Source organism: Micromys minutus (genome assembly GCF_963924665.1).
Source record: "Micromys minutus genome assembly, chromosome: 29".
In the NCBI taxonomy this organism is placed as follows: domain Eukaryota; kingdom Metazoa; phylum Chordata; class Mammalia; order Rodentia; family Muridae; genus Micromys; species Micromys minutus.
In genome coordinates, this window is record NC_137964.1 from 11,790,593 (window position 1) to 11,818,327 (window position 27,735).

Below are 27,735 nucleotides of genomic sequence, written 5' to 3' on the forward strand. Positions count from 1 at the left end.
CTCTTAGCTCAGCTAGTGTACCCCTCTTGTGCCTGAAGCTGCTCAGAAACTGCTCTGTGTGTAAACCCTCTGGCCTTATTTATCTGTTTGGTTATTTACCTAAACTGAAGATTGGCCCCAGATCCTCTGGCCTTCATTTATTTATTTACTTATTTATTTATCTATACTAAAGATTGGACCCGAATCCTATGGCCTTTATTTACCCATACTGGAGATTGGGTACTGCCCAGAGTTTTGGAACATGTTAGACAAGCCTTCTACAGCTCAACTATAACCCCCAGGCCTTGCTTTTACTGTTTATTTTGCATAAGGTCTCACCAAGTTGCCCAGGTTACTCTAGAATTCCAGGCTGGCTTTGAATGTAATGGACATTCTGCCTCAGCCCTCCCAGGTAGCTGGGATTACAGGCCTACACCACCACTCCTAGTTTCAGGTTTCTGTTTGCCAGCCCTTAAATCAGTAGTGGCCACAATACCTTAATGTGGTCAGGTTGACTACTGGTTTTGGTGCCCCATCCCATAGTACTAAGACAATATTCTGTGAGAGAAAGGTGATGGTCACAAAAGGGATGGAGTAATAGGAACTCTTTCCTTTTTCCCTACAGCTGGATTAACATGCCTAGTCTGTGGTCAGCCTCCACCCAGCACCATGGCTCTTCCTCAGGCAGTATGTCCTCCCCACTTCGAAAGTCTGTGAGATGTGCACATATGTCCTTGTCTCCTTGTTCTTCCACCATCCTACCCTGTGATGACAGAGACTCACAGGGAACTGCAGAATGGTGAGTGTAGCTGGTGAGAGGCAGTTGAACTTAGAGGCCCCTTCTATATCCCCAGCAGCTTTCCTCTCTGTTGTTTTCTAGCTTGGTTGTAATGTATGTGAGGCTGTATGACAGTAAGATGCTGTACTGAAAGCTGGATGTGGTGGCACACACCTGCAAATCCCAGAATTTGGGATGAGAAGGCAGGAGGACCAAGATGGTTAAGCTAACTTGGACTGCATAAAACTCTGCTCTAAAAAAAAAAAAAAAAAGCCCCCCCCCCAAAACAAAACAAAACCCAAAACACCAACCAAGAATGGAAGGTAGAGAAGGGGAAGGGAGAAGAAAAGGAGGGAAGAAATGCTATACTGATTCAGGTTGGAGAACCAGCTCCACCTGGCTCTGTTGTTTATTGGTTCCCTTACATATTATTATTATTATTATTATTATTATTATTATTATTATTATTATTATTATTTCTAGTCGATTACATCTCATGTGATATCCTACTTCCCGGTTACCCCTCCACCAGCCCCCCATCTTACATCTGCCCTCTTTACCTGTATGAGGGTGCTCCCCCACCCACACTCTCCTGCTTCACCCCTCCAGCATTTCCCTGTGCTGGGGCATCAAGCCGCCCCAAGACCAAGGGCCTTCCCTCCCATTGCTGTCAGGCAAGGCTATACTCTGCTACATATGTATCTGGATAAATGGACCCCTCCAGGTGCACTCCTTGGTTAGTGGTCTAGACTCTGGGAGAACTGGGTGGTCAGCTCAGCCTATGCTGTTCTTCCAATGGGGTTGCAATCCCCCTCTGCTTCTTCAGACCTGCCAGGTCCCCAGCCAGGTTCCCTGAGCTCCATCTGATGGTTGGCTCCGAGCATCCACATCTGCATTGTTCAGTTGCTGGCCGGATTTCCTCAGGAACCACCACACTAGGTTTCTGTCAGCAAGCATATTGACCACAGCTGCCTTACATCTTATAAACATCAAGAATAGCACGTCAGTTGCAAAAATGCCAGCCTGAGCTACAAAGCAAGACCCTGAAAACAGAATAGAGTACAGGTCTAGTTTTGAATTTATCTTGCTACCTAAACCTATTTTGAACATGGAATAATGCTTAGCACTGCTGGGTGAAGTAGGGATTGTGAGAGACTATAAATAAAGAGTTCTTGATTTGTTGCTTGAAAATTTGTAGGTATTTTTAGTTGGTATTCTGTAGTTCTGTTTCAGATTTTTAAACAGATCCACGATCCTTATCTGTTACAGCTTTATGAGTTTATTCTATGAATATTGTAATAGCATATCATGTTTTTGTAATCTTTCTAGGAAAAAAGTAATCTCATACACATTATCTTCATTCCATTTATTTTTATTAGCCTTCTCTGAATCATTTCTGGTTTTGCCAGTGCTGTTGAAGACTAGATTATATCAGCATTATAAACCTGAATCACTAAGATGATGCTTAAATGTCAAGGGTGAACTATAATTCCAGCTACATACTAATCTACTTACATATGAGTGATGAATTATTTCCTGAGCCATGCTGATTTTTCCATACAGAGTAGTAGTCTGAATATCAACTGTAAATATCAATTCGGTTTCAATTCCTCCTTTAAAAAATTAGGTACATTTAATTATGTATATATTACATATGTACCTGCCACAAATGTACATGGAGGTTAGAGGATAACTTTCAGGAGTCAGTTCTCTCTTTCCACCACTTGAGTCCAGGAGTTGAATTCTGGTCATCAGGCGTTGGTGAAAAGTGTTCTTACTTGCCAGCCATTTTACCTGCTTTAGTTCCTCATTTTTCATCTCTACTACATTGAAGTGACTTTGCTTGTCCCTTATCTCTTAAAATTTAAATGTTTTTCTTATGTAGATGTGGCATTTAGAGATAAGTAGAAATTATAATTAACTCTTTATGTGGAGGGGATGGGATGATATTTAAGGGAAATCATACTCTTTATAGGGATAGTCCCTCAACTAATGAAGACAGTGACTTTGAAGACAGCTTAAGACGAAATGTGAAGAAGAGAGCAGCAAAACGACCACCCAAAGCTACCCCAGTGAGTTCAACATTTTGTTTAATTCAGAATTTAGTCTGGGAATCAGCAAAGAAAAACCTGGAAGGGACTCTGGTGATGGAATGGAAGAAGAGAGAACATTAGGATAGAGAGGCACCAGAATTCTTTAAAAAGAGAAAAGGCTAATAGTAACAAATCTCACAACAATAAAAAACGATCAGTTACTTGAGATCTGAAACAATAATGGAAGTACTGATGTGGGAGCTTAAGGCTATCTAAAGTGATGATGAGGAAATCAAATGTTAGCATCATTTTTACAGCTTTTGTACAGCTAGTATTTTTACATTTAATAGGCGGCAAAACATTGGAAAAAGCAGTCCGGAACAGTACCTAGTGGGAGTGGCAAGAATGGATCAGTGCCACCAACCAATGACCTTTTTGATGCTGTGAAAGCTGCCAGAAGTTGTGTGCAGGTAAAGAAGTGTCTAACCTCTTCTTCTTGTCCTCTTGACATCAATAAGAAATTTAACTATATTTTTAAAATATATAGTTATGTCCAGAAAATTTTTATAAGTTTATTTGTAATTATTACAAAAGTTGGACTGTTGAAATTTGTTTATTGAAATATTTTGACTTGCATTATCATTTATGTTTATTAAAAATTCACATCCAAATGAAACTAAAAACTAACCACCAATAATTGATTTCTGTCCCCTAGTTTTCTACTAGTAATTTTGAGAATGAAATGTTTCCCCTCACAATGGATTTGTGTGTTTCCATGTGTAGGTTATACTACCCGAATTTTTAGGTCCAGTTGTTAAACATGTGATATAAATAGAACACAGGTTGGTATCTTCAAAAAATGCTAACTAGATAGGTCTCTATTGCATCCTTCAAAGTACCGATAGCTATATTCCAGAAGTACAGATTTATTTTGAAGTCATGAGCAATTTTCCACATCAGACACTTGAAGGGAGTTTGTGAATTAGAAATTCAGTGGACTTGTGGTCTGCTTTCACAAGAGGGCCACAGTATCAGGCTTGGAATGATGAGCTTACTTCGCCTTGCCAGAAGAGGGCATATTCTAGCTAGTAGTATCTGTGGCTAGTTGTTGGGTGCTTTCCCACCTGTGGCTTTTCGAATAGTCTGCTTTATATAGGTCATTCTATTGAGACTTTGCTTACTCTCCTTAAGCTTGAGCTCCATGAGCAAGAAGCTTTGTGGGATTTAGAGAGAGGCAATGGCAGATTTCATCTCTGTGATGAGACAGAGTTTCTCAGTGTATTCCTGGCTGGCCTGTAACTCAGTATGTAGGTCAGGCTGGTCTTAGCTCATAGAGATCTGCCTGTCTCTGCCTCCCAACTTCTGGGATTATAGGCCAGTGTCACACACCAGACCCACCTGCTTCTTGATACCATCTGATTCTTTGTAGGGTGAGACAATAAGAATCAGAATCTACAAATTTAACTTGTTGTTGGCATTTTACTGAGCATACATAAGCTAATAAAGATAAGAGTGGATTTGAATCCCTACAGTGACAATAAGAGGGCCTTTAGAGGAGACTGTTCTATTCTAAAGGCATCACAGAACAGGATCAATTCTGCTTTTCTAGAAGAGACAAGAAGACTCACTGGGTGACCTAGAAAGAAGCCTAGATATATCTCTTCTTAAACAGTTATATTAAATATTTTTCTGTTCCCACATTTATTTTTAACAATTTTATTTTATGTAGATTGATGTTTGCTTTTGTGTATTGTATGTCTGTGTAAGGGGATTGGATCCCCTGAAACTGACATTACATATAGTTGTGAGCTGCCATGTGGGCTGGGAATTGAACCTGGCCCTCCGGAAGAGCAGCTAGTGCTCCTAACTGCTGAGCCATCTCTCCAGCCCCCTCTTTTATTATTTATGTTTTTATTGGATATCATTTAAAAGTATATAAAGCTTGGCAAATCTGGTGTCAGATGCTTTTGAATTCAGCACTTAGGAAGCCAGCCTGGGCTATATAGTAAGTCCAGACCAGTCAGGAGTATATAGTGAGACCCTGTCTAAATAGAACAAAAACCTATAAAGCCTATATATATATTTTAAAAGTTGCAACACTAGGCTGGACATATAGCTTAGATGTATAACACTTGTCCGGCATATGTAAGGCACTTCTAGGTTCAGTCTCTAGTATTGGAAAGAAAAAAAATCACCCAAACTGTTAGCCTTCAAGTCAAGAAATGAGCTGAAGAGGCATTTATCTTCTCTCCACCCTACTCAGGCCCTCAGTTCCCGTTGTCAGCCTGAGGCAATGCTAACCTGAACTTTAAGTTAATCATTTTCTTGTCATTATAGCATTATCATTAATTAATGCTCTTAACCAATTTAAGCAACTAATTCTTTGATATTCTGTAACTTAATTAGTTTGATAAACACTAGGATCCACTCATATTAATGCATAATACAGATTTTTATCATTTTAAGTTTTTTTTAAAGTTTTCTGGAATAGAGTTTTATTGGTTGTATTTTTGTTATTTGGCCTCTCAATTTATAGATGTGTATTGAAAGAATGTGGTCTTTCAAATTTAAGCAGACCAAGCTTTCTGACCTAGTATGTAGTAAGTTTTTGAAACTGCCACACAGGCACCTGAAAAGAGTTCATATTCTCCAGTTAAGTGTGCTCTTGAGTGAGACTGAGAGTGTTAAATATGATAATATTTTGGTATTTCTGCTATTATTTTTATGCTTTGTACTGTGTGATAAATCAGTTATATAGAGAGGTATATTAGAAATCTAAGATGGTCTGGGTGTGGGGATGCATGCCTTTAATTCCAGCACTCAGGAGGCAGAGGCAAGTGGATCTGTGAATTTGAGGCCAACTTAGTCTACATAGTGAGTTTCAGGACAGCCAGGGACACACAAAGAGACCCTGTCAAGAGAAAACAAAACAAAACAAAAAATAACATAAATCTTTGAAGTTGACCTTTTCAGCTATTTCTTTTATATTTATACCCATATTTGCCTAAAGATTATAAGGCATCATATTATATAAAAATTGATAATTTTTTATTTTATTTTTAAAGATTTATTTTATTTATATGAGTACACTGTTATTCCCTTCAGACATCAGAAGAGGGCATTGGGTTCCATTACAGATGATTGCGAGCCACCATGTGGTTGCTGGGAATTGAACTTGGGACCTTTGGAAAAGCAGCCAGGGCTCTTAACCACTGAGCTATCTCTCCAGTCCTAGAATTTTACCTACTTAGTAAATCACATGTTTTATAGTTAAAATTTGACACTTCTAAAATTGTTTTGTTTGTAGTTTGGTTTTGGTTAGTATTGCTCTGGTATCTTCTTTCTCCTCCAAATTTCTGGTTGCACTGAGTATCTTTAAGATTTGTTCTTTTTTTTTTTTTCTTTTTTTTTAAGATTTATTTTATTTATGAGTACACTGTAGCTGTTTTCACACACACTAGAAGAGGGCATCAGATCCCATTACAGATGGTTATGAGCCACCATGTGGTTGCTGGGATTTGACCTCAGGACCTCCGGAAGAGCAGTCAGTGCTCTTAACTGCTGAGCCATCTCTCCAGCCCAGGATTTGTTCTTTTTATGTTTGAACTGTTTTTCTTATTTTGCTAGTCTGAACCTCAGAGAAAATTTAGCCAATTTGCATTTATTATAAGTATTGATATATTTAAATATATTTCTATCATTTCAAGCTTTATATTGTTTTTTCTTGTTTTCCCTCAAATAGATGCTTCATTTTGAATGTTTTCTAAAGGCCCCTATATATTTAAGTACAGTTGTCTTCTCCAACATACATGTTGTCATATTGTTTTAGTTCTGTCTATTCCCATTCCTCAACAAATCTGATTTTATATAGTGTTTGTTTATATATGCCTACATTTTTCAAGTTTTTCTTTATTTTTTTCTTGAGTCTCATATCTTCCATATTGAATCATTTTCTTTTGTCTCCAGATTACCCTTTAAGAGGCTTTATTAATAAAGCTTTTCCTATTTTGTTTGTATAAAAATATAATTGTTCATGAAAGACCTTTTATTAGATACAGCTTCCTAAAGGTTAATTCTTGAGATGGGGTCTCACTATGTAGCCCTGGTTAGCCTGGAATTATGTATACTAGGCTGGGTTGGAACTTGCAGAGCTATGCCTTTCTCTGCCCCTTGAGTTCTGGGATTAAAGTGTGTGCCATGCATGCATGCAGACCACACATATCCTTACATTTTGAGGATCTCACTCTAGCCCGGGCTGGCTTGTAATTTACTCTATAGCTTATACTGGCTTCAGACACAGAGAAGTCCTCCTACCTTAGCCTCCTGAGTGCTGAGGGTTACAGGCATAAGCCACCTTATCAAATTAAAATTATTATTAACATTGCTTTATGCCTTTCCTTGTTGCTACTGAAAATCAGCTATTGTCTTAATTAGGGTTTTATTGTGTTGAAGAGACACCATGACCAAAGCAACTCTTATAAAGTCAAATATTTAATTGGGCCTGGCTTACAGTTTAAAGGTTCAGTCTATTATCATCATAGCAGGACGCATGCAGCCTTCAGGCAGACATAGTGCTAGAGGAGCCACTAGTCTGTATCTTGATCTGAAGGCAGCAGATGGGAACTGTCTTCCACAGGCAGCCAGGAGGCGAGACCAGACTTGAGCATGTATGAGACCTCATAGCCCCATCTCCACAGTGATAACTTCCTCCTACAAGGCTACATCTCCTCTAATAAGGCCATGCCTCCTAACACTGCCATTTCCCATAGGCCAATCATTCAAACACCACAGCTATTATTACTAATTTAACAGTAATTAATATAATATTTTAGGGCTGGTGGGATGGTTCAGCAGGTAAAACACTTGCCACCTAAGCCTGATGGCTGAGTTCAGTTCTCAGAACCATAGAAGTGTGGGAGAGAATTAACTTCTCAGAGCTGTCATTTGACCTCTACATTTGTGACATGCTCACATACTACACACATCAGATGCACACACATAGAATTTTATAATGGTTCTACATAGAAATGTCTCTACTGTAGTATCCACTAGCTGTATGTGATTATTGAGCTCTTAAAATATAGCTTATACAACTAAGGGTTTTCATTTTTAAGTTTAATAGTCCTGTTTAACTTAAGCCAATGTATTTGTATAGTTCTCATTTTTAAATGTTTTGGTTTGTAAATTTTAAGTGTATGGTCTTTGTAATTGATTCTTTTTTACTATTTTTAAGATTTTCTTGTTTATGCGTTCTGATGTCTTACAGGCCTTTTAATGGTTAAGTTTCCCTTTTAATTTGTCATTCTAGAGAGAGCCACAAGCTGTTTGGATCTTAGAACTGATGTCTTTCAATCTATATGGAAGATTCTTTTTAGATACAGCTCTTTCTTCATCTTATTATATTAGAATTCAGTTAGATTTAGACCGTTTTAATCTCTTCTCAGACCTCGTTAGCACTTCTTTGACTTCCATCTGTCAGCCATTCTGAATTGCATTTTGGACACTTCATTGATGCATCTTGCCATCTTATTCTTCTATGTCTATTTACCTGTAACCTGTCCAGTGAAGTTTGTGTTTTGTTAGATTTAAATTAAAAAAAATATTTCACGTATGATTGCCTACATTCTGTGTGTGTACCACCAGCTTCTAATGCCCTGAAAAGCCAGAAGAGGGCCCCATACCCTCTGGAACTGGAGTTACAGGGGGTTTGGTCTCAGAACCAAACACAAGTCCTCTGTAAGAGCAGCAAGTGCTCTCAACTACTAAGCCACCCCTCCAGCCACTTGCTGTACACATTTACATTTTATTATATTTCTCATTTCTGTAATGTTAGCTCATTTTAAATTGTATTGCATTCTTCTTTTATTTGGTCTGTTTCTTTAATCATGAAACCATTTTATAAATTGGTGGTATCTTCAGTCTTATAAGTGAATGCTTATAATTATGTCTGTTTTTTTTATAATTATTACTTTCAGTGTCTTCTTTCCTCATATGTTTTACTAGGTTTTTATTATGATCCATTCATTTTCTCCAAAGCTCTGTGTTGGAACTCTTTGGGGTTGGTTCAAAGTTGTGTTTATAAGAGAGAAATCTGCATTTTTCCTAACATGAGAACACTTTTGAATACTTTTTTGCTGTTGTTGTTTTGAGACAGAGTATCCTGTACCCCATACTGACTTGAGACTCACTGTGAACCTGAGGATGACCCTGAACTCTTATTCCTCTTGCTTCTACCTCCTAAGCACTGCAGTTAGAGGTGTTTACCACCATCCCTGCTAAGAATCACTTTAAAATAAGCTCTCTACCTGAGATCATTCTGTTCATATAGATAGGCAGAATCTGGACTGCAAATCCAGTCCCAAGAGCTAAGTATGGTTATAATTCTCAAGAGAGAGTCACTTTTTCTCTCCAACTACACTGTAGTGTACATCCTCTTTCTGTTCCCAGTGGTCCTATAGATTCATTTCCCATTCTTTGTTTTCATAAAAATACAACTCTGCAGGACTCCACTTTATTTGGTGGCCTTCTATTGGGCTACTCTCTTTAGAATGCTTACCTTAGATGCTGTTTCCTAGACTGTGCATTCTATATAGCCATCTTGTTTAGTGAAACCCTTCCATCAAAAGGCAGTTTCCTACGTCCTAGAATTGCCACCATCTCTCTTTTTTAACCTGTGTGCGCTTTTACCTTCCATTCTAGTTCAGCAGTATGTTTAAAAAGGTGTTTGTAATTTTTATGAGAAATTTGTATATTTCATTTGGGAAGATGAAATACAATAATATGTTGTATCATGTTTTTGGAATTGAAATCATCTACATGTTTCTCCTAGTCTTTGGTGGATGAGTGGCTAGAAAACTACAAGCAAGATGAAAATGCAGGATTCTTGGAGCTCGTTAATTTTTTCATCCGAGCCTGTGGATGTAAAAGTGAGGAGCCCCCCTCCCCTTCTTCCTAATCCCCATCCTTCATGTTTAAAACTCTAATTCTGTTAATGAGTACATTTGAAATTGTCTTTTAAAAACTAAGGTAAGATATGCAGAGCTGGAGTATTTAAGTCCACTTTGATGTTTACACACTGGAAGTAATTTAGTAGGGAACTATGACGATTTTTGAGGCACAACTTTTTTGGTGGGAAAAAAAAACTGCCTTGATAACAATAGGCACATGTTTAAAACTGGACTGTCATACCTTTGGAGGGTTTTTTATTTTATTTTTTGAGACGTTTCACTATGTATCCCAGACTGGCCTTGATCCTGAAGCAATCCTCTTCCCTATGCAGTCTTCTGAGTCCTGGGATTACAGGTATGCACATGAAATCCAGTGCTTTTTTAGTTTCTGTATATGAGGTAATCTTTACTTGTTTATCAGCTATTTCACCTATATTTTTCCTCTGCCTTCTGAGTGCCAGAATTTCGGGGATGCAGAAAACACTGAGTGCCTTTAAGGTTTTGCAGATAAGATAGTCTGTTAATCTTATTGCTCAGCCACTGTGTTTTCTATCTGATCTTTGGAGCCCCCAATTCCACATGCCAGGGTTTAGTTTATTGGGCCAGGGATGTCAAATTGTTTTACAAGAATTCATCATCTGGCTTACTTTTGTATTCTTTTTCAGTTTGTTTGGGGGTGTTTTTTGAGCCATAGTCTTTCACTCCATAATAAATAATTCCTTTGCATTTTCAAAAGTTATTTCATAGTAGTTGTACAAATGAATGATGACAGGCTTATAACTAGAAAGGATCCAAATTATGTTATTGCTCCCTCTAAGCTCTTCCCAGTATTTCCTCTGGTTCATCTTCAAGTGTATCTATGTCCTATTATTTTCTTCTTATATGTCTTTGTCTCCTTCAATTTTCAGGCATTGTGACTCCTGAGATGTTCAAGACAATGTCCAACTCAGAGATCATCCAGCACCTAACAGAAGAGTTTAATGAGGTGGAGGAAGTTCATCAGGATCATATTCTTCTTACTCTGAATTCAAAACACAAGGCTCATTACCCCTTGTTTATGATTCTTGGAAATAGCTTTTATAAGAAAGATTTCAACCTCTTCAAATATTAAAGAGACTTACAGAAATTAGCTGATGGGCTTTGGGGTTAAGGGATAATGTGATGTGAAATATATAGAGTTATATTTTCATTATGCTGTTGAGTTTTGACTTCTAATCCCTGGACTTTCATGGACCTATTAATTTTCTTATTCTTTTCATAAACTATTTATAGGACTCAGGGGACTATCCCCTGACAGCTCCTGGCCCATCCTGGAAGAAGTTCCAGGGAAGCTTCTGTGAGTTTGTGAAGACACTGGTGTATCAGTGCCAGTACAGCCTCCTCTATGACGGCTTTCCTATGGATGACCTCATCTCCCTGCTCATTGGTCTCTCAGATTCCCAAGTCCGAGCCTTTCGTCATACTAGTACCCTGGCTGGTGAGCACTCACATAACTCAGTGGGCTGTCCTGAGATAACTGGGGGCTTTATTGTATGTTCTGGGTTTTCTTTCCCATCTGCATCAATGCTATTGTACCATGTTGCTTCATCCGAGACCCCCATCCTGCTTCTCACCAGTGGACATAGGAAAGGGGAGACCACAGTAATGATCCCCAGTTTTTATATCTTCTCAGAACATACTCCTGGCAATAGACTGGCACATAAAATGAGGCCAGAAAAGTTGCTAAAGAGGACCAGTCCAGGACAGAAAACTTTAGGATCTCGGGGTCACCCTGCTTGTTTTTTTCTTTATGCTTTTGCTTTTGCATTCATGTGCTCTCCTCTGATTTGAACAGTGGCTTTCTTGTTTCCTCTTTATCAAAGCCATGAAGCTAATGACTTCTCTGGTAAAAGTTGCACTCCAATTGAGTCTGCACAAAGACAACAATCAACGTCAGTATGAGGCTGAACGAAACAAGGGGCCAGAGCAGAGAGCACCAGAGCGACTGGAGAGTCTGCTGGAGAAACGAAAAGAGGTGAGGACGATTCCTGGCACCCTCCCTCCTCTTCCAGCTTTCATCTTCTGGTGCCCAGTAAGCACAGGTCTCAGGCAGCCTTCAGATAAAGAATAGGGATGGTAACAGCTTTCCTGAACTCATCTATCGGAAGCCATTGTGTGTGTGTGTGTGTGTGTGTGTGTGTGTGTGTTTGGGGGGGACAGTGGCTCACAGATGTTTAATTTGGAGTGAAGTTAGAGTTTTCTATATTCCACTTTCATTCAGATTCCATCAGTCTGTAACCGTTATTAGTAGTGTTTAAATGTTACACTGGCATGCTAAGTTGTTTGAATTTCACATTAAATATACAGTGCTGAAAAAACAAATGATAAGGGAGGTCATGTTATTGGGCTACAGAAAGCACACACCTTCCATAACCCCTGGATATGAATTTTGTTCTGGTAGTTGTTACATTTAATAATTTTTAAATTTTTATTTTCCCAATTAATAGTAGTCAAAAACACAATTTGTTAGTTGGGCATGAATAGAATAACCCCAGTCAGAAGGGACATTTTAAAAAAGATTTGCATTTATTCCTGTGTGTCCAAATGTGTACAAAGTGTCCAGAAGAGGACGTTAGATCTTCTGGTGCTGGAGTGACAGTAAGTTTGAGCTACCTGACATGAGTGTGAAAACTGAACTTGTTTTCTCTGTAAAAGCAATATGTTTTCTTAACTTCTGAGTCATCTCTCCAGTCCCCAAGAACATTCATTTTTACCAGCACAAAGCAACCATTATGGCATTAAACTATACTGCCTCTTCTGGAATTAGAAGGAATATTGGCTACCTGAGGGTTTATACTATGTTCCTCAATAAACAGGAAGTAGGTAGAAGTACTTTTCTGTATCTGTGACATTATGCTGTTGAGGGATAGTCTGACCTTGTTTCTTTCTCCAGTTCCAAGAGAATCAAGAGGAGATAGAGGGGATGATGAATGCCATCTTCAGAGGTGTCTTTGTCCATCGGTACAGGTAAGTCTGTTACAGACTCTTACTGAAGCTATTGTCCTTGGTCGTAGCATGGGAAATGACAAGGCCCTTGCTGAGTTACTTGGCTAGTTTTAGGACTATTGCAGCTGGAATGAAAACTGACAGATAGTTGAATTAGTTAAGATCTAGTTAATCCCTACCTACAAAGGACCTTGTGAATTTTTCTGGGAAAGGAAATCAGAAATCAAGATATCACTGAGCATCCTCCTCTTCTCGATCTTTCCCAAGTCCTGGTGCTGCCTCCTGTGTTTCTAGAGTTGGAGATGTGAGCAGACATGGGCAGAGACCTGAGAGGTGGCTTTCCTGAAACCTGTCTGGTTCAGCAAGCCTTTTTATAGCCAAGCCTGTGTTTTCACTTTGCTAAGGGCCAGGGAGTTTCCGTGTTTGAAGAACTGACAGAATTAAGTGTTCTCTGTTTTAGAATGCTAGTATTTTAGTACTATCTCACTTTTGTCTAGACTTCAACTTATGATTCTCCATATCTTTAATAATTTCTTGAAGTAGAATTGAAAAATAGCATATTTAAGCTAGTAGTTAAGTGAATTCTTAAAATTGGCTTTTAAAGGAGTATAAAGGATGCAATTGTATAAAGTTAAACAAGTTCATATGCCGGCTATGAGGAAATGAAAGACTGGGTACCTGCTGTTTTGTCACAAACATAACTTTGTTGAGAGGGCTGTGTGGTAGGTCAAAAAGTAACCTTTGAGAGAAGGTAATATGTAAGTTTATCTTTGTCAAAGGGACATTCTTCCTGAGATCCGTGCTATCTGCATTGAGGAGATTGGGTGCTGGATGCAAAGCTATAGCACCTCCTTTCTTAATGACAGCTACCTAAAATACATTGGCTGGACCCTACACGATAAGGTGAGGTTAAGTCAGCCTCCTCCAGCTCCTTCTAATGTATCCTGAAACACGTTACCTTTTCTTGCTCTGTCACTCAAAAATTTCACACAATAAGAAATTATCTCTCAATCCAGGTATTGAATCCTGAGATTTCTTCAGTGCTATGAAGTGTAAGATAAAGCAGAAAGGAGAAAAACATTGAGCAGTCAGAATGCCTTTGAAACCTTGTATGTCATAGAGGAATGACTCTCGTTTAAACAGCAAGTTGATGATGGTAACACAAGTGTCAGAGTGCCATCCAAGGGATTCTTTTCATCATGACTGTCCAATTTTTCTATGAGCCTTTGTGTTCTCAGTGAGAAGACAGCTCTAAGGGTTCTCGGTGTAGAAATCACCCATACCCAGAGTGAAGAACAGTGAGGGGTACTTGGAGTCTCTGTGATAACCATTTGTCAGTCATGTTTCTTTTCTATCTCCTTCATCAACAGCATAAGGAAGTCCGCCTAAAGTGTGTGAAGGCTCTGGCAGGGCTGTACAGCAACAAAGAGCTGATCTCACGGATGGAGCTCTTTACTAATCGCTTCAAGGTCAGATGGGACAACATTCCTGGGTTCAGCTCTTTGCTGTTTCCCATTTCCCTACCACCGGTCCTTTCCACCTGTCAGACCGATAGCTTTTCTGGATATAGCTCCCATGCTTTCTGAGATAGGAATTTCAAATTTCAGGAGACTGGTGTTTGGGAATGGGTGTAGTGAGAGATTGGATAATGTTCTTTGCATAGGACCGGATGGTTTCCATGGTCATGGACAGAGAGTGTGAAGTAGCAGTGGAGGCCATCAGATTGCTGACCCTCATTCTGAAGTGAGTTGTGGGAAGTGGGGAGGCAGCCTCACAGACTTGCTTTGGAGAGTCAAACAAGACAAGACCTTCCAGAGTTCTGTCCCCTACCTGTCACAATTGGTCTTTCTTTGTGTACAGATTAGAAGACAAAGGGTATTCATGAGTTGTAGGATAGAGGGAGACTTCCCTGTTTTTAACTCTCCACATTTCGCTCTCTGACTCTGAAACATTGTCTTATAAGCATTACACTGTTTCCTTCTGTACCTCTCTGTGTGAGAAGATTAATGTGTATGTATGTGTGCGCGTATACACACACATGCACACCCTTTCCTTTTCTTTCTTGGCAGGAACATGGAGGGAGTGCTGACTAGTGCAGACTGTGAGAAAATTTACTCCATTGTATACATTTCTAATCGTGCCATGGCCTCTTCTGCAGGGGAATTTGTATACTGGAAGTAAGTGGCATGTATTTGTCACACTGTCCTTTCATCTTCTTTCTCTCTTACCTCTCTCTTCCACCTATGTATGGACTTATGAAAATTATTGAAGTCTCTCTTGTCTCCTTTTCTCTCTCAATCTTATGGGAGTTCAATGTCTCTTCACTTGTCCTCTTGTCCTCACTTCTTCCCACGGTGCTCTTTCCACCTGTCCTGCCAGGATCTTCTATCCTGAATGCGGGGCACAAGCAGTGAGTGGCAAGGAGCAACGCCGCAGTCCACACACCCAGAAGACTTTTATTTACCTTTTACTGGACTTCTTTATGGAGAGTGAGGTAATGTAGGAAGAGGACAAGATGGACAGTGGGTAGGAGGGTCCTAATCAACAGCCATGTGCTGGAGCAGTTTGATGTGACATTGGTGGATAACTTACTGGGAACCTTCTTTTACAGCATCATGACCATGCTGCTTACCTAGTTGACAGTTTGTGGGACTGTGCAGGGTCTTATCTGAAGGACTGGGAGAGTCTGACAAGCCTGTTGCTGCAGAAAGACCAGAGTGCGTGACACATGGTAGCTGGGGTTGTGTACTTGTACCTGCTCATGTGAAACTGAGAGGTCTGGGTTTTTGTTTTGTTTTTGTTTTTATTTATTTATTTATTTTTTATTTTAATTTTTGGCTGACTTGGAAAAAGCAGCAGTGATGTCCTGAGAAGGGAATGTGGCGATGGAGGGTGGTTAATCTGTGGGGTTTTTTTTTTTTTTTTTTTTTTTTTTTTGATCCTCTTTCTATCCCAGATCTGGGTGATATGCAGGAGAGAATGCTAATAGAAATCCTTGTGTCCAGTGCCCGGCAAGCTGCAGAGGGTCACCCACCAGTGGGGCGCATCACTGGAAAGAAGGTTAGCATGAACAGTGGGTTAGTAGGTCAGTACTACTGAAGCCAGATGGTTATTAACCATTTTCACCTCTAAATTTTGAGTTAGGATCCCCCTTCTTTCCCTCTAAGAGTCCCATATCCACATAAAAGGGAGCAGAAGTGTGTGCAGATATACCCACCCTCGGTACCCAGTGTTGTTTTACAGTTTTCTATCCCCAATGACTAATCCCAGAGTCTGACTGCCAAGGAACGAAAGCTTCAAGCTTATGATAAGGTGAAGCTGGCTGAGCACCTCATCCCTCTCTTGCCCCAGCTCCTTGCCAAGGTAAGAGCTTCTTGTACAGCCAGAGCTTAAACGGGTAAGGGACCAACCCCAAGGCAGGATGAGGAAAGAATTTGCCTCTTGTCCCTGAATTAACAGGACATCTTTCCACCATAGTTCTCAGCAGATGCAGAGAATGTTGCTCCCCTGCTCCGGCTGCTTAGTTACTTTGACCTCAGCATTTATTGCACTCAGCGCTTGGAGAAGGTGAGTAGGCAGCAAGAATTTTTCCCAGACCTCACTGCTCCCCTGCTTAGGTTAAGTATTCTTCTAGTATCTGGTTAATTTGTTTGTTTTCCACAAAGTTCAGGAAGAACCGATAATGCCATACTTTATCTTACCTCAAACCTCACTGTTTTCATCCTCCTGTGTCACTCTTCAGCCATACCTTGTCTTCCTTTTAGCACTTGGAGCTGCTTCTGCAACAACTCCAGGAGGTGGTGGTAAAGCATGTAGAGCCGGAGGTGCTTGAAGCTGCAGCACATGCCCTCTATCTGCTCTGCAAGCCAGAGTTCACCTTCTTCAGCAGAGTGGACTTTGCCAGAAGCCAATTAGTAGATCTTCTGACTGATAGATTCCAGCAGGAGCTTGATGACCTAATGCAGGTGGTGCTAAATGACAGGGCACCTCAGGGAGGGTGAGAGAGGGCTAGAGTTAAAGATGAATTCTTGAGAAATTTTTGCTGTGAGTTTCTTTGTTTGTTCCTTAGTCGTCCTTCCTAGATGAGGATGAGGTATACAGTCTGACAGCCACGCTGAAGCGTCTCTCTGCCTTTTACAAGTGAGCAGCTCTCCTGCCACCTTCCCTTTCTCCTAGTGTTGATGGAGATGATTGACTTGGATGTGTCTTAACATAATGTTCCTTCTTTCTCTTTAAAGTGCTCATGACCTGACTCGCTGGGAGATCTCTGAACCATGTTCTCGACTCCTCCGGAAGGCTGTAGACACAGGAGAAGTTCCTCACCAGGCAGGTGATGGGCTGGACACACACAGGCAGGGCAGTTGACTGTCAGAATCTGTGTTCTAGAGGCCACCTTGCCCAGACAGTCTCAGTCCTGGGGTGTGTAGTGGACATAGAGAGGAATGTCAGGTTGGGTTATCACTTATGTTCTCCTCTGAGGTAGACTGGGGGCTTCTGGGGTTCCGGGAGCCAAGGAGAATGTTGAGGAATTTTAAGAGACTGAATAAATCAGAAAGATGTGACATTTCTGCCTAGGTTAGAAGCTTCTGGACGTTGTCCAAAATAATCTCTTCTTTTCTATTAGAAAAGAAATTATTTCCTTCATCTCATATTCTCTCTTATTTGGGATGAGACTTGTTTGTTGTGTTGTTGTTTGTTTGTTGAGGCAGTCCTGGAACTTAACTTGTTGACCAGGCTGATGTCAGACTTAGAGATCTTTCCGTCTTTGCCTTCTGAGTATATTGGGATTAAAGGCATGCACCACCTCACTCCAGCTTTTTTCTTCTTATTGATTGTCTGTGTAGAGTAGTGACACTTCCTCACTCTTGCTCTCTAGCTGCCTAATCTGACATTTCCTGGTTGCAGGTGATTTTGCCAGCCTTGACTCTGGTATATTTTTCCATCCTCTGGACAGTAACCCACATTTCAGAGTCTACTTCTCAAGTGAGTGTGGGTTTGAGGAGGAGACTGAGACTGGAGGAGCATGAGCCATCACTCCTCTGTAAAGCAAGCTGCTCTTTTTACAGAAGCAGCTGATGAGTCTGAAGAAAAGAATGGTAGCCTTCTGTGAACTTTGCCAAAGCTGTCTCTCAGATGTGGACCCAGAGATCCAGGAGCAGGTGAGCATGTGTGTCCTGCAGTTTGAAAAGACTGTTCTCCAGAGAAATACTGTTTGTAATTATAGTCTTTGTAAGTATTCTGATTTTTAAATCGTCCCTTTTTTCTTCCACAACAGGCTTTTGTCTTATTAAGTGACCTGCTTCTCATCTTCAGCCCTCAGATGATTGTAGGGGGACGGGATTTCCTTAGGCCTCTTATCTTTTTTCCGGAAGCTACTCTCCAGTCGGAACTAGCCAGCTTTCTTATGGACCATGTCTTTCTCCAGCCTGGAGAATTGGGCAACGGTACAAGAACTTTAGGCCTAGTGTTTAGGAAGGGTTTGGGATTGAGTCTGGCAATAGAGTCTTGGGCAAGAGGCCTAAGCCTGTGACTGGTTCTGCTTTTGCTGGGCAGGTCAGTCACAGGAGGATCACGTCCAGATAGAGCTTCTGCACCAGAGACGCCGCCTGCTTGCAGGATTTTGTAAGCTGCTGCTTTATGGGGTATTGGAGCTGGATGCAGCCTCAGATGTTTTCAAACACTACAACAAGGTACCATAGGACCCTTACATGAAAGAGAGGGACCAAGTTGAACACAACCCTGGCTTCCAACAGTGCGGCATCTAAGAAAGGAAGTCAGGTTGGGGACAGTCTGAGAGGATCAGGCTTAAAAAGAAAAGTAGGAGAGAACAGAAGTAGGGGTTTAGAAAAAGGACAAAGGAAAGAGATATGAATGAAGATATTTAAGGAGTAAAAAGCTATTGAGACTTTTCTTGACTAAAAATAACTTTTTTCAATTCAGAAATCTGTTTTCCCTGCTTTAAATCTAATCTACAGGAAAGAGCATTAGAGAAAACAGTGGGGAAAAGTTAGGCCTCACAAGAATATATATGTATATATTCATTTCCTCAGACTGCATTGAATCTCTCTCTATTAGCATTTGCAGTGTACCAGACATGCCAGGTACTAAGGACAGAGCAATGAACAGCACAGAAATGCTTGTTCTACAAACTCTAGACTGGTGGGGAGGGAAGTGTGGGTTCCAGTGTTGTCTGAGGATAGGTATTAGTGCCCTGTTCCTCTTTTCCAGTAGATAAATTCAACAAATTTTTGCCCCTAGGTTTACTTTCTTTTTTCTTCTTTGTCTATTTGTTTTTCTCTTTCTTTATTCCTTCCTTTTTTAAAATTGTACATCTAGTTCCTTTTGGACACTGCAGTATTTAGAGGTGAGGTTTAGTCTGAGTTATTTATACTCAGGTAGCTGTTTTTCCTACCTAAGGCTCATTGGGAAGTTGTGATTAGGGATGTGAAGGAATAAATTAAAGATGTTTTTCCCCCTGTGGTTAACGTTACCTTCTTCACTTCCTCTCTCTTAGTTCTATGAAGACTATGGTGACATTATTAAGGAGACGTTAACTCGGGCAAGACAAATTGATCGATGTCAGTGCTCTCGGATCCTGCTCCTGAGCCTAAAGCAGGTGCTTTTGCCTGGAGGCATAATAACAGTGGCATACTCTTTCTAGATTCCCACCTTACTGTCTAGCCCCAGAATCTTAGGGATGCAATGTTTTTTGCTTTGTTTTGTTTTGATTTGTTTTTTTCAAGACAGGGTTTTTCTGTGTTCTCTTGATGTGTAACTCATTGTGTAGACCAGGCTGGCTTCGAACTCACAGAGATATGCCAGCCTCTGCCTCCCAGTTGCTGGGGTTAAAGTTGTACATCACCACTTCTTGGCTGCTGCAAAAATTTTAAGAACAGAAATTTTCTTGAATCTCATTTCTTGTGGCAGGTTTTTCCACACCTTATAAACTCTGTCTTAGTCATTGTTTTATTGCTGTGAAGAAACACCACAACCAAGGCAACTCTTAGAAAGTATTTTTAATTGGGGCCTTGCTTTCAATTTTGGAGGATTAAGTCTTTATCATCACGGCAAGGAGCATGGCAGCATTCAGGCAGTCATCGGGACAACAGCTGAAAGCTACATTTTCAACTTTAGGACAGAAATAGTGAGAGTGACACAGGGTTGGCTTGGCATTTTGAAACCTCAAAGCTTACCTCAGTGACACACTTCCTCCAACAAGGCCACACCTCTTAATCATTCTAATCCCTGTTAATCAAGCATTCAAATATGTGAGCCTATGGGGGACATTCTTATTTAAAGTACCACAGACTGAACGGACAGTTTCCTCCTTCCTCAAGGCTCATAGAAATCAGTTATTAATACCAACATTAACATGATAGGAAAAAAATTGAATTTGTTTGTGTATGTAGGTGTTTTATCTGAATGTATATCTGCACTGAGTGCCTACATAGCCAGAAGAAGGAGTCAGATCTCCTGGAACTCGAGTTGTAGTTGGTTGCGAGCTACCATGTGGGTACTGAGAATTGATTCTAGGTCCTTTGGAAAAGCACCAAATACTCTTAGCCACTGAGCCCTCTCTCCAGCCTCTAGGGAATTCTTGATTTTTTTAGTCTTGTTTTTTTTTTTTTTTGTTTTTTGTTTTTTGTTTTGTCTTTACAGCGTTCTTCATTTATGACAGACATTTAAAAGTTTTTTTATTTTTTAACATTTATTTATTTTGTGTTTGTAGCTGGGGTGAGAGGGAAGCATGGATCACTGTGTAAGTGTGATGATCAGAGGAAAGTGTGGAAATTGGTTCTCCCCTACCTGTGGGTTCTGGGGATTGGATTCGGGTAGTCAGCCTTGGTAGCAAGCACCTTTACTCACTGATCCATTTCACCAGACCGATCAGAGATGTTTATCTCTGTAGAGCTAGAGTGCTGGGGATGGTGTTGAGTGGTAAAATACTTGCCTGCAATGTGTGAGACCCTGTGTTTGATCCCCAGGGGCACATTTAAAAAACCCTCATAGAACAGGGCTGAGGTGCTCTGCTGCAGGAGGTCAGGATATGACAGTATCTGGGTAGGAAAGATAGTAGATGGCACTCCTAGGGTCTTGAGTAGAGAAGAGAATTAAGCTTTTCTTGAGTTCCATTTTTTCCATTTCAAAATGTGTTGTATCTCCTGGACCTAGCTTTATACAGAACTGATACAGGAGCAGGGGCCCCAGGGCCTGACAGAACTGCCAGCCTTTATTGAGATGAGAGATCTGGCCCGGAGGTTTGCCTTGAGCTTTGGACCCCAGCAGCTCCATAACCGAGATCTTGTGGTCATGCTGCACAAGTAAGGAAGTGCTGGTTGGAGGTTGGCTCCAGGGAGGGCAGGGAGTAAGGTCTTAATGTACAGAAGTAGCAGGCAGGCTGATGGTGAGTATGCCTGGGCAGCAAGAATGTGGGGATGGTACATTTGGGTGTCACAGACTCTTAACTGAAATAATTCTCCCCAATCAAGGGAAGGCATCAAATTCTCTTTGTCTGAGCTTCCACCTGCTGACTCTTCTCGTGAGCCCCCAAATCTTGCATTCCTGGAGCTTCTTTCAGAGTTCTCCCCCCGCCTCTTCCATCAGGACAAACAGCTACTGTAAGTTAGTGGCTGAATAGAGATGTGGAATTGCAGAAGAGTCTGGAGAGGGCTCAGTTCATTCTCTGTACCATCCGTTTAGACTGTCATACCTGGAAAAGTGTCTGCAGAGTGTTTCCAAGGCACCTAGTCATCCCTGGGGTCCAGTCACCACCTACTGCCACTCCCTCCACCCAGTAGACAACATAGCAGAGGCCAGCCCACAGGGACCCCCCCACTCCAAGAAGAGGTGTATTGAAGGTAAGGGGTCAGGGTTGTGGTTGGCATCAGTGTGTTCAGTACCATATCCTAGTTGCCTTTGCCCTTATAACAGAAGATGGGTTATGATCTTCTTCAAAGTTGTTCTTTGTCAAATATTTCATCAAGCACCCACTATCATTCATTTTCTTTATCATTTACCTAGCCAGCTTCAAATAGAAAACTTGAAAAATGATATAGAAATTAATGATAAAGCCAAAGATTGAACCAAGCATTCTTGTTTCTTTGACCGCAAACAATACATTAATTTCTCAAATAAGTTTCAGATCACCACTTGTCTTAAAATTTAACTAATATCTTTAATTTTCTTTTTGTCTCAAGAAATATTCTGATCTGTTTCATATGCTAATATGCATTTGCTACTATGTAAAGTGTAACTTTGAAAATGTCACAGCTTTAATGAGACATAATTTACAAACCATAAAAGTCAAAATTATCGTCTTAAAGTATGTACTTCATTAGCTTTTGTGTTTCCTCAACAAGTTTTAATTGTAGACTTGGGCATACGTTTGTGTGTGTGAGTGAGTGAGTGTGTGTGTATGAATGTGTGTGTGTGTGCACACGCACAGGCGCCTGTGAACTGAACTGAGATCTGTAAGAGCAGGATATGCTCTTACCTGCTGACTGTCTCTCCACTACTTTTTAAAAAAAATTTTAGTGCTTAATTTTGTTTGTTTTTTATTTTTTGTTTTTTCTTTGAGACAGGAACTCTCTGTTTAGCCCTGGCTGTTCTGGAGCTCACTTTGTAGACCAGTCTGGCCTGGAACTCACATAAATACTTCTGCCTCTGCCTCCGAGTGCTGGGAAGTAAAGGTGTGTGCCACCATACCTGACAAGTACATAATCTTTATATAAGACTTTAACATTTTAATTTTATTAGTCTTAAAATTATTTTAAGTGTGTGTAATGTGTGTGGCATGGACTTGCCATGTTGTGCATGAGGAGGCTAGAGGGCAGTGCTGTAGAGCTGACTCTCCTTTACATGGGTTCTGGGTATTGAACCTAGGTTTGGAGTTTTTCCAGCTAGCACTTTTACTTGCTGAGTCATCTCATTATCCCACTAGTCTTTAATGTTCAGAAACTTTCACTGCTCCAAAAGAAGTCATGTCCCTGTTACACTCATGGCTCTCCCTGTCCTCCCAGCCCAGGGCACTGTTACTGACCTTCCTCTCTCTGATTTTGCCTTTGGCAGATACTTTATCTAATCAGTACCAATATATTATGAGGCTTTGTGTGTCTATATTTTGATTAGTCTACTTTTTGTGTTCTTTCTATAGCAGAATAACAGTTCATTGTATGGTCATTACCTATTTTCTCACTCATAAGTTGATTAACATCTGAGTTGTTTCCATTATTTGACTGATGTGCATGTTGTCATTAAAATTCACATACAAGGTTTTGAGTGGAAATAACTCTGAGATATATTTGGAAATGGAATTTCTGGCTAGGTCATATGGAAACTCTACATTTAACTTTATAAGGACCTACCAAACTGTTCTCCAAAGTGCCCACATAATTTAACATTCCCACCATCAATGATTGAGTGTGGCTCCATTTTTCCACTTCTTCTCTTGTGGTGTCCAAGGTACCACTGCACACCAAATGGGAAAGGATGAAGCAGAACCAAGTTCTATGGTCCACCTCTTCTTGGAGTGTCCAGACTCCATTACACACCAGTTGGGAAAGGGTGAAGCAAACTCTGGAACTGGTGGGTCAGTAGGACCCTGGTCCAGCAGTGAATGCAGGGGGCAAGAAGATCTTTTCTCTGGAAATCTCAGTATTACAGCTCTAGACTACATTTAGTGAAGCAGCTCTCTTAGATGGTATTAAAGAAACAGCTTGTATGCATACACTTTATTTAGCATGAATCAAGGGTTACATAGTTTTGGGGAAGGAGTGAGACTGTCCAGGATAGGCAAAGGTCACTGGCTGAAGGCTAAGGTACTGAGATAGCTCATTAGCATGGGGAAGCATTCCAGGAATTTCAGGTAGAGGGCTGTGATGTTCCTCAGGTAGGCGAGGTGGGAGGGTCTGAGACTCCCCCAGGTAGAGAAGGGGAACCCCCTCTGACAAAGGGAGTCTGCCATTTTGTATTGAGCTAAGGGCATTCCAGTAATGTTAGACTTTGACCTTAGCAGCAGGGTTTCCAGACAGTTGGGAGCCCAAGTTCCTCCTCTTCTCTGTCTGTGACTATTGGGCTTCTTGTGTTTATCATCTAGTGACTGAATTAGTGTCTTATTCTTTTCAGTTTGTATTTCCTTACTGACTAACAAAATTGAATTTTTACTTCATATTCTTATGGAGTATTGGTGAATTGCTTATTAAAATCCTTTGTCCATTTTTCTTTGAGCCAAGGTCTTGTCTAGGCCAGACAGGACTTGAACTCTATATAGTGGAAGCTGACCTTGAACTTCTCATATTTCTTCCTCCACTTCCCAAGTATTAAGGTTACAGACCATGGCCACCATGCTCACCTTCTTTTGTTTATTTAAAATTGAGATGTCTTTCTATTGTTGAGTTGTTGAGGATTTTTTTTTTAAACATACTAGATAGACATTTCTTAGGTAAAGAGATATAAAAAGATTTTCAAATTCTGTTGGTTACCCTTTCATGTTGTTAGTGCTCTTAATTACAGTGAACTATACCTTTCATATTTTATTTTTTAATTTGTGCTTTTCATGTCATGTCTTATGGAACCAGACTGGTCCAGGTTCACAAAGATTTACTTATGGCTACAGCCTCTGCTTCTATAATCCTTCATATAAGTTAATGGCAGCAAATTTTGGTTTTGTTTCTGTGTAGATGTATGGTCACAGAGAAGGAAGAGGGTCAGTAGAGGTGTGAATGTTCACCACTGGCAAATGGTGGTGTATATTTAACTGCTGTTTTTAAAATCACATCACCTGGGTTTTCTCAGGGAAAGAGAAGTTTAGGTGTGGACACCTCGGTTGGTGGCACTGTCCTCCTTTCCCTCTGTAGTTGGCAGAGAAAGCACCTGTGCTCAGCCTCTTTGGTAAAAAGACACCAGAATTGCCATCCGTTTGTCTTCTGACTTCAGAAAACCCATCTTCCTGGCCCTTATGCATCTGCTCCAGTCTCTGGTTCAAAAACAGTTACCACCAATCTAGAATGGATAGGATTTCAGAATTCATTGCCTAGCAGACTGTTTAATTTTAGGGAATCAGTCATCTCTCATATTTGTCATCAAATGTTTTTGTTCTCTGTGAAGTGGATATTTGTCTCTGTCTATCGTGTTTCCTAGGTAGGTAGTATTTTCTAGGGTAGGAGCTGTACATAAGAATACAGCTCCCCACTGTAGCACCCAGGTACATTTTTATGTAGGGCTCTGCTCATTCTTGAGGTGCAACAGACTAAGGCTACATAGGTTTTTTATCTCTTCTGTTTAACTTTTCCTTAAGAAACAAGGGACAAGTTTATAAAAGTAGCTCTGGTGGGTTCCTGATCTATTTTACATGTATATCTGCTTTTTTGCAGGCCCTTGCAGGCTTCAGGAGGAAGAGTCCTCATCCCAGGAAGAAAGCCTTCAGCTGAACAGTGGCCCCACAACACCTACCCTCACCTCCACAGCAGTGAAGAGAAGGCAGTCTCTGAGGACAGTGGGCAAGAGGCAAAAAGGTAGACAAGGACCAGGACCAGAGCTGATCTTCAGGTGAGGCCAAAGGAAACTTTGGTGTTTCTGTTCTTCCCCCTGCAGCACCTTCTGATCTCTGGATACTTCTGGTGCTTTTATAGTTTCAATGTCTTCTCCACACTCTGTGCTTTTTATCAACCCCTGTCACTGCTTTATTCTCAATAGTCAGCAACTCTCAGGCACCCAGAAGTCGAAAATGTCAAGTGCACCATCTTTCCAGATTCGATGTGATCCTTCAGGTTCTGGCTTGGGCAAGCAGCTGACCCGGTGAGGTTTCCCTTCCCATGCTGGTGTTACCCACACTGACTTCTCACCTGAGCCAGTGTTTCTTGGATTGTCTTGGTCCCAGAACACTTTTTCCAGCATAGCATGTGTTCAAAGGGCTGTTCTTCCAGAATTAGGAGTGGGTACTAGAGCCTAAGTCCTGCCCCTCCTACTGCCAGACCTTCTTTCCCCATGCCTATGAGAAGAAACTCAGGGGGCTGAAAGGACCATCCAAAAGCCTCTACTCTTTGCCACTATCACAGACTCAGCCTTATGGAAGAAGATGAGGAAGAAGAGCTAAGACTTCTGGATGAAGAATGGCAACGTGGAGAGAAGGTGTGGACCCAGCAGTCCCTTCTCCTAGAACTTAGAAGCTGAGACACCTCTTCTCAGTCTTCATGATGACCTTGTTTTTGAAAGCTGCCAAAGGTTGTTGTAAAGAATCAGAGGGAAAGAGGAAAGATTGCAGACTTAGTTTGGACTTTACTTTTATTAAATAAGGAGCTTAGGAATGACCAGAGGTGGTCATTTACATTCATAATCTCAGCACTTAGGAGACTGAGGCAAGAGAATTGCTATGAGTTTGAAGAACCTAGTGAGTTCCAGGCCATCCCAGGCTGTACAGCCTGGACAGTGAAGTCCTACTTTTGAAAACTGGTGGGAAAAGAAGTTAAAAATACAAAGACCAGCAAGATAATCTAATACATAAAGATGCGTGTTGCTAAGCCTGAAGGCCTTAGTTGAGTTACCAGACCCCATGTGGTAGAAGGCAAGAAATTATCCCCAAAATTTGTCATGTTCTACAGGTTGTACAGGTATACACACACACACACACACACACACACACACACACACACACACACACACAACCATTTGAAAGAATTGCCTAGAGTCAGGAACAGAACACTTACAGTCTACCCCAGCTACACCCTTCCTTCCTTCCTTCCTTCCTTCCTTCCTTCCTTCCTTCCTTCCTTCCTTCCTTCCTTCCTTCCTTCCTTCCTTCCTTCTTCCTGACAAGTCTGTCTATCCCTGTCCCTCCACTCAGCCCTTTCTCTTCCCTGGCTACCTGAATTTTAGGTGGATGATCTAATTTAGTGAATAGATCAGGGAGCTTGAAGTCACTGAATGTGAGTCCTTAGTTTCATATGAAGTCAGCTGTTGCTTATCTGATGTCCTTTTCCCCATCCTTACAGTGGAGCATTTACACATAATGTAGAGTACAAAGCACCTTATAAACTGCAACGGATTATACCTTAGCTCAGAGAAGCATGGCTATAGGCTTATAAATTTCCTTCAGCTCTGGAAGCTAGAAATCCTGAGCTTTGGTAAACACAGATGTTCTGGTAAGGGCCCAGTGCTAGTTGCAGGCCGCCTTACATGCAGGCAAGGGCAAGCCAGTGCTGGCCTCTTGTGAAGACACTGACAAAGTTCTAAGGGCTCCACTCCCTCACCTAAACACATTTCAAAGGTCACCTCTTACTTTTATGAACTCTAAGGGTTAGGATATCAACATACATATCAGGTAGGCCTTGCAGGAAGTAGAGGGGAGGAGAGGCCTGCAGAATTCAATCCATACTAAGCTATTACTGTCTGCTTTTATTATTTTATTTTTTTCTCTGGGTAAGAGAAGGAAAATTCAAATAGCACTTTTATACTTCTGTTTAAATAACCTGCCCAGAGGGTTAGGGCAACCCCATTTCCAGAGCTGAGCGCATGTAAAGGGGTTAGCTCGGAGGCCAAGAGGGAGTCAGTTCACTGATTTATTCATTGACACTTCAGAAGGAACTGTGTTTCTGTTGGTGGGTAGAATTTCAGATTAGTCTTTCTAACTTTTGATTCTGTTTGCTCTAGCTACTTCGTAGCCCTTCTTCTCCCAGTGAGCATGGGCTAGACTTGTTAGATACAACAGAACTGAACATGGAGGTGAGTGTTTCAGGGATAGTGTGTATGTCCTTGGAAGTGAGGGTGGCCAGTATCTCATTCCAATAGATGGACGTACTGGAACCCATGGTCTTCCAGAACACATGTGGGGAACTAGAATTGCTACCCTAGAACACACAGCCTTATGTTTACTATTTGTTTTTTATTCCTCATAACTCCATGTTTTCCATTCTCCTTCTTGTTGCAGGATTTCTGATGGGACTTTAGGCCTCTCCCCTTCTCCACTTACCACTGCAAGGCCATGAGTGAGCAGAAGGAAGGAGTAAAATGAAGCATT

General features: G+C 40.9%; 1 protein-coding gene across 1 annotated transcript; it reads left to right on the plus strand.

The window, feature by feature from the left end:
• Positions 1-614: 614 nt before the first annotated feature.
• STAG3 (STAG3 cohesin complex component) lies at positions 615-27,654 on the plus strand (the record flags this gene model as incomplete). Its single annotated transcript, XM_080941033.1, has 33 exons — positions 615-778; positions 2,733-2,829; positions 3,141-3,260; positions 9,620-9,716; positions 10,646-10,722; positions 11,010-11,214; positions 11,600-11,751; positions 12,670-12,743; positions 13,502-13,625; positions 14,093-14,191; positions 14,386-14,465; positions 14,792-14,899; positions 15,102-15,216; positions 15,334-15,439; positions 15,679-15,782; positions 15,993-16,085; positions 16,200-16,289; positions 16,487-16,687; positions 16,792-16,862; positions 16,961-17,048; positions 17,628-17,705; positions 17,789-17,881; positions 17,998-18,166; positions 18,276-18,412; positions 19,237-19,338; positions 20,895-21,043; positions 21,212-21,340; positions 21,423-21,580; positions 25,094-25,268; positions 25,416-25,517; positions 25,778-25,850; positions 27,369-27,440; positions 27,646-27,654. The coding sequence occupies 33 exons, from the start codon at positions 615-617 to the stop codon at positions 27,652-27,654; spliced, it is 3,711 nt and encodes a 1,236-aa protein (XP_080797159.1).
• Positions 27,655-27,735: the final 81 nt, after the last annotated feature.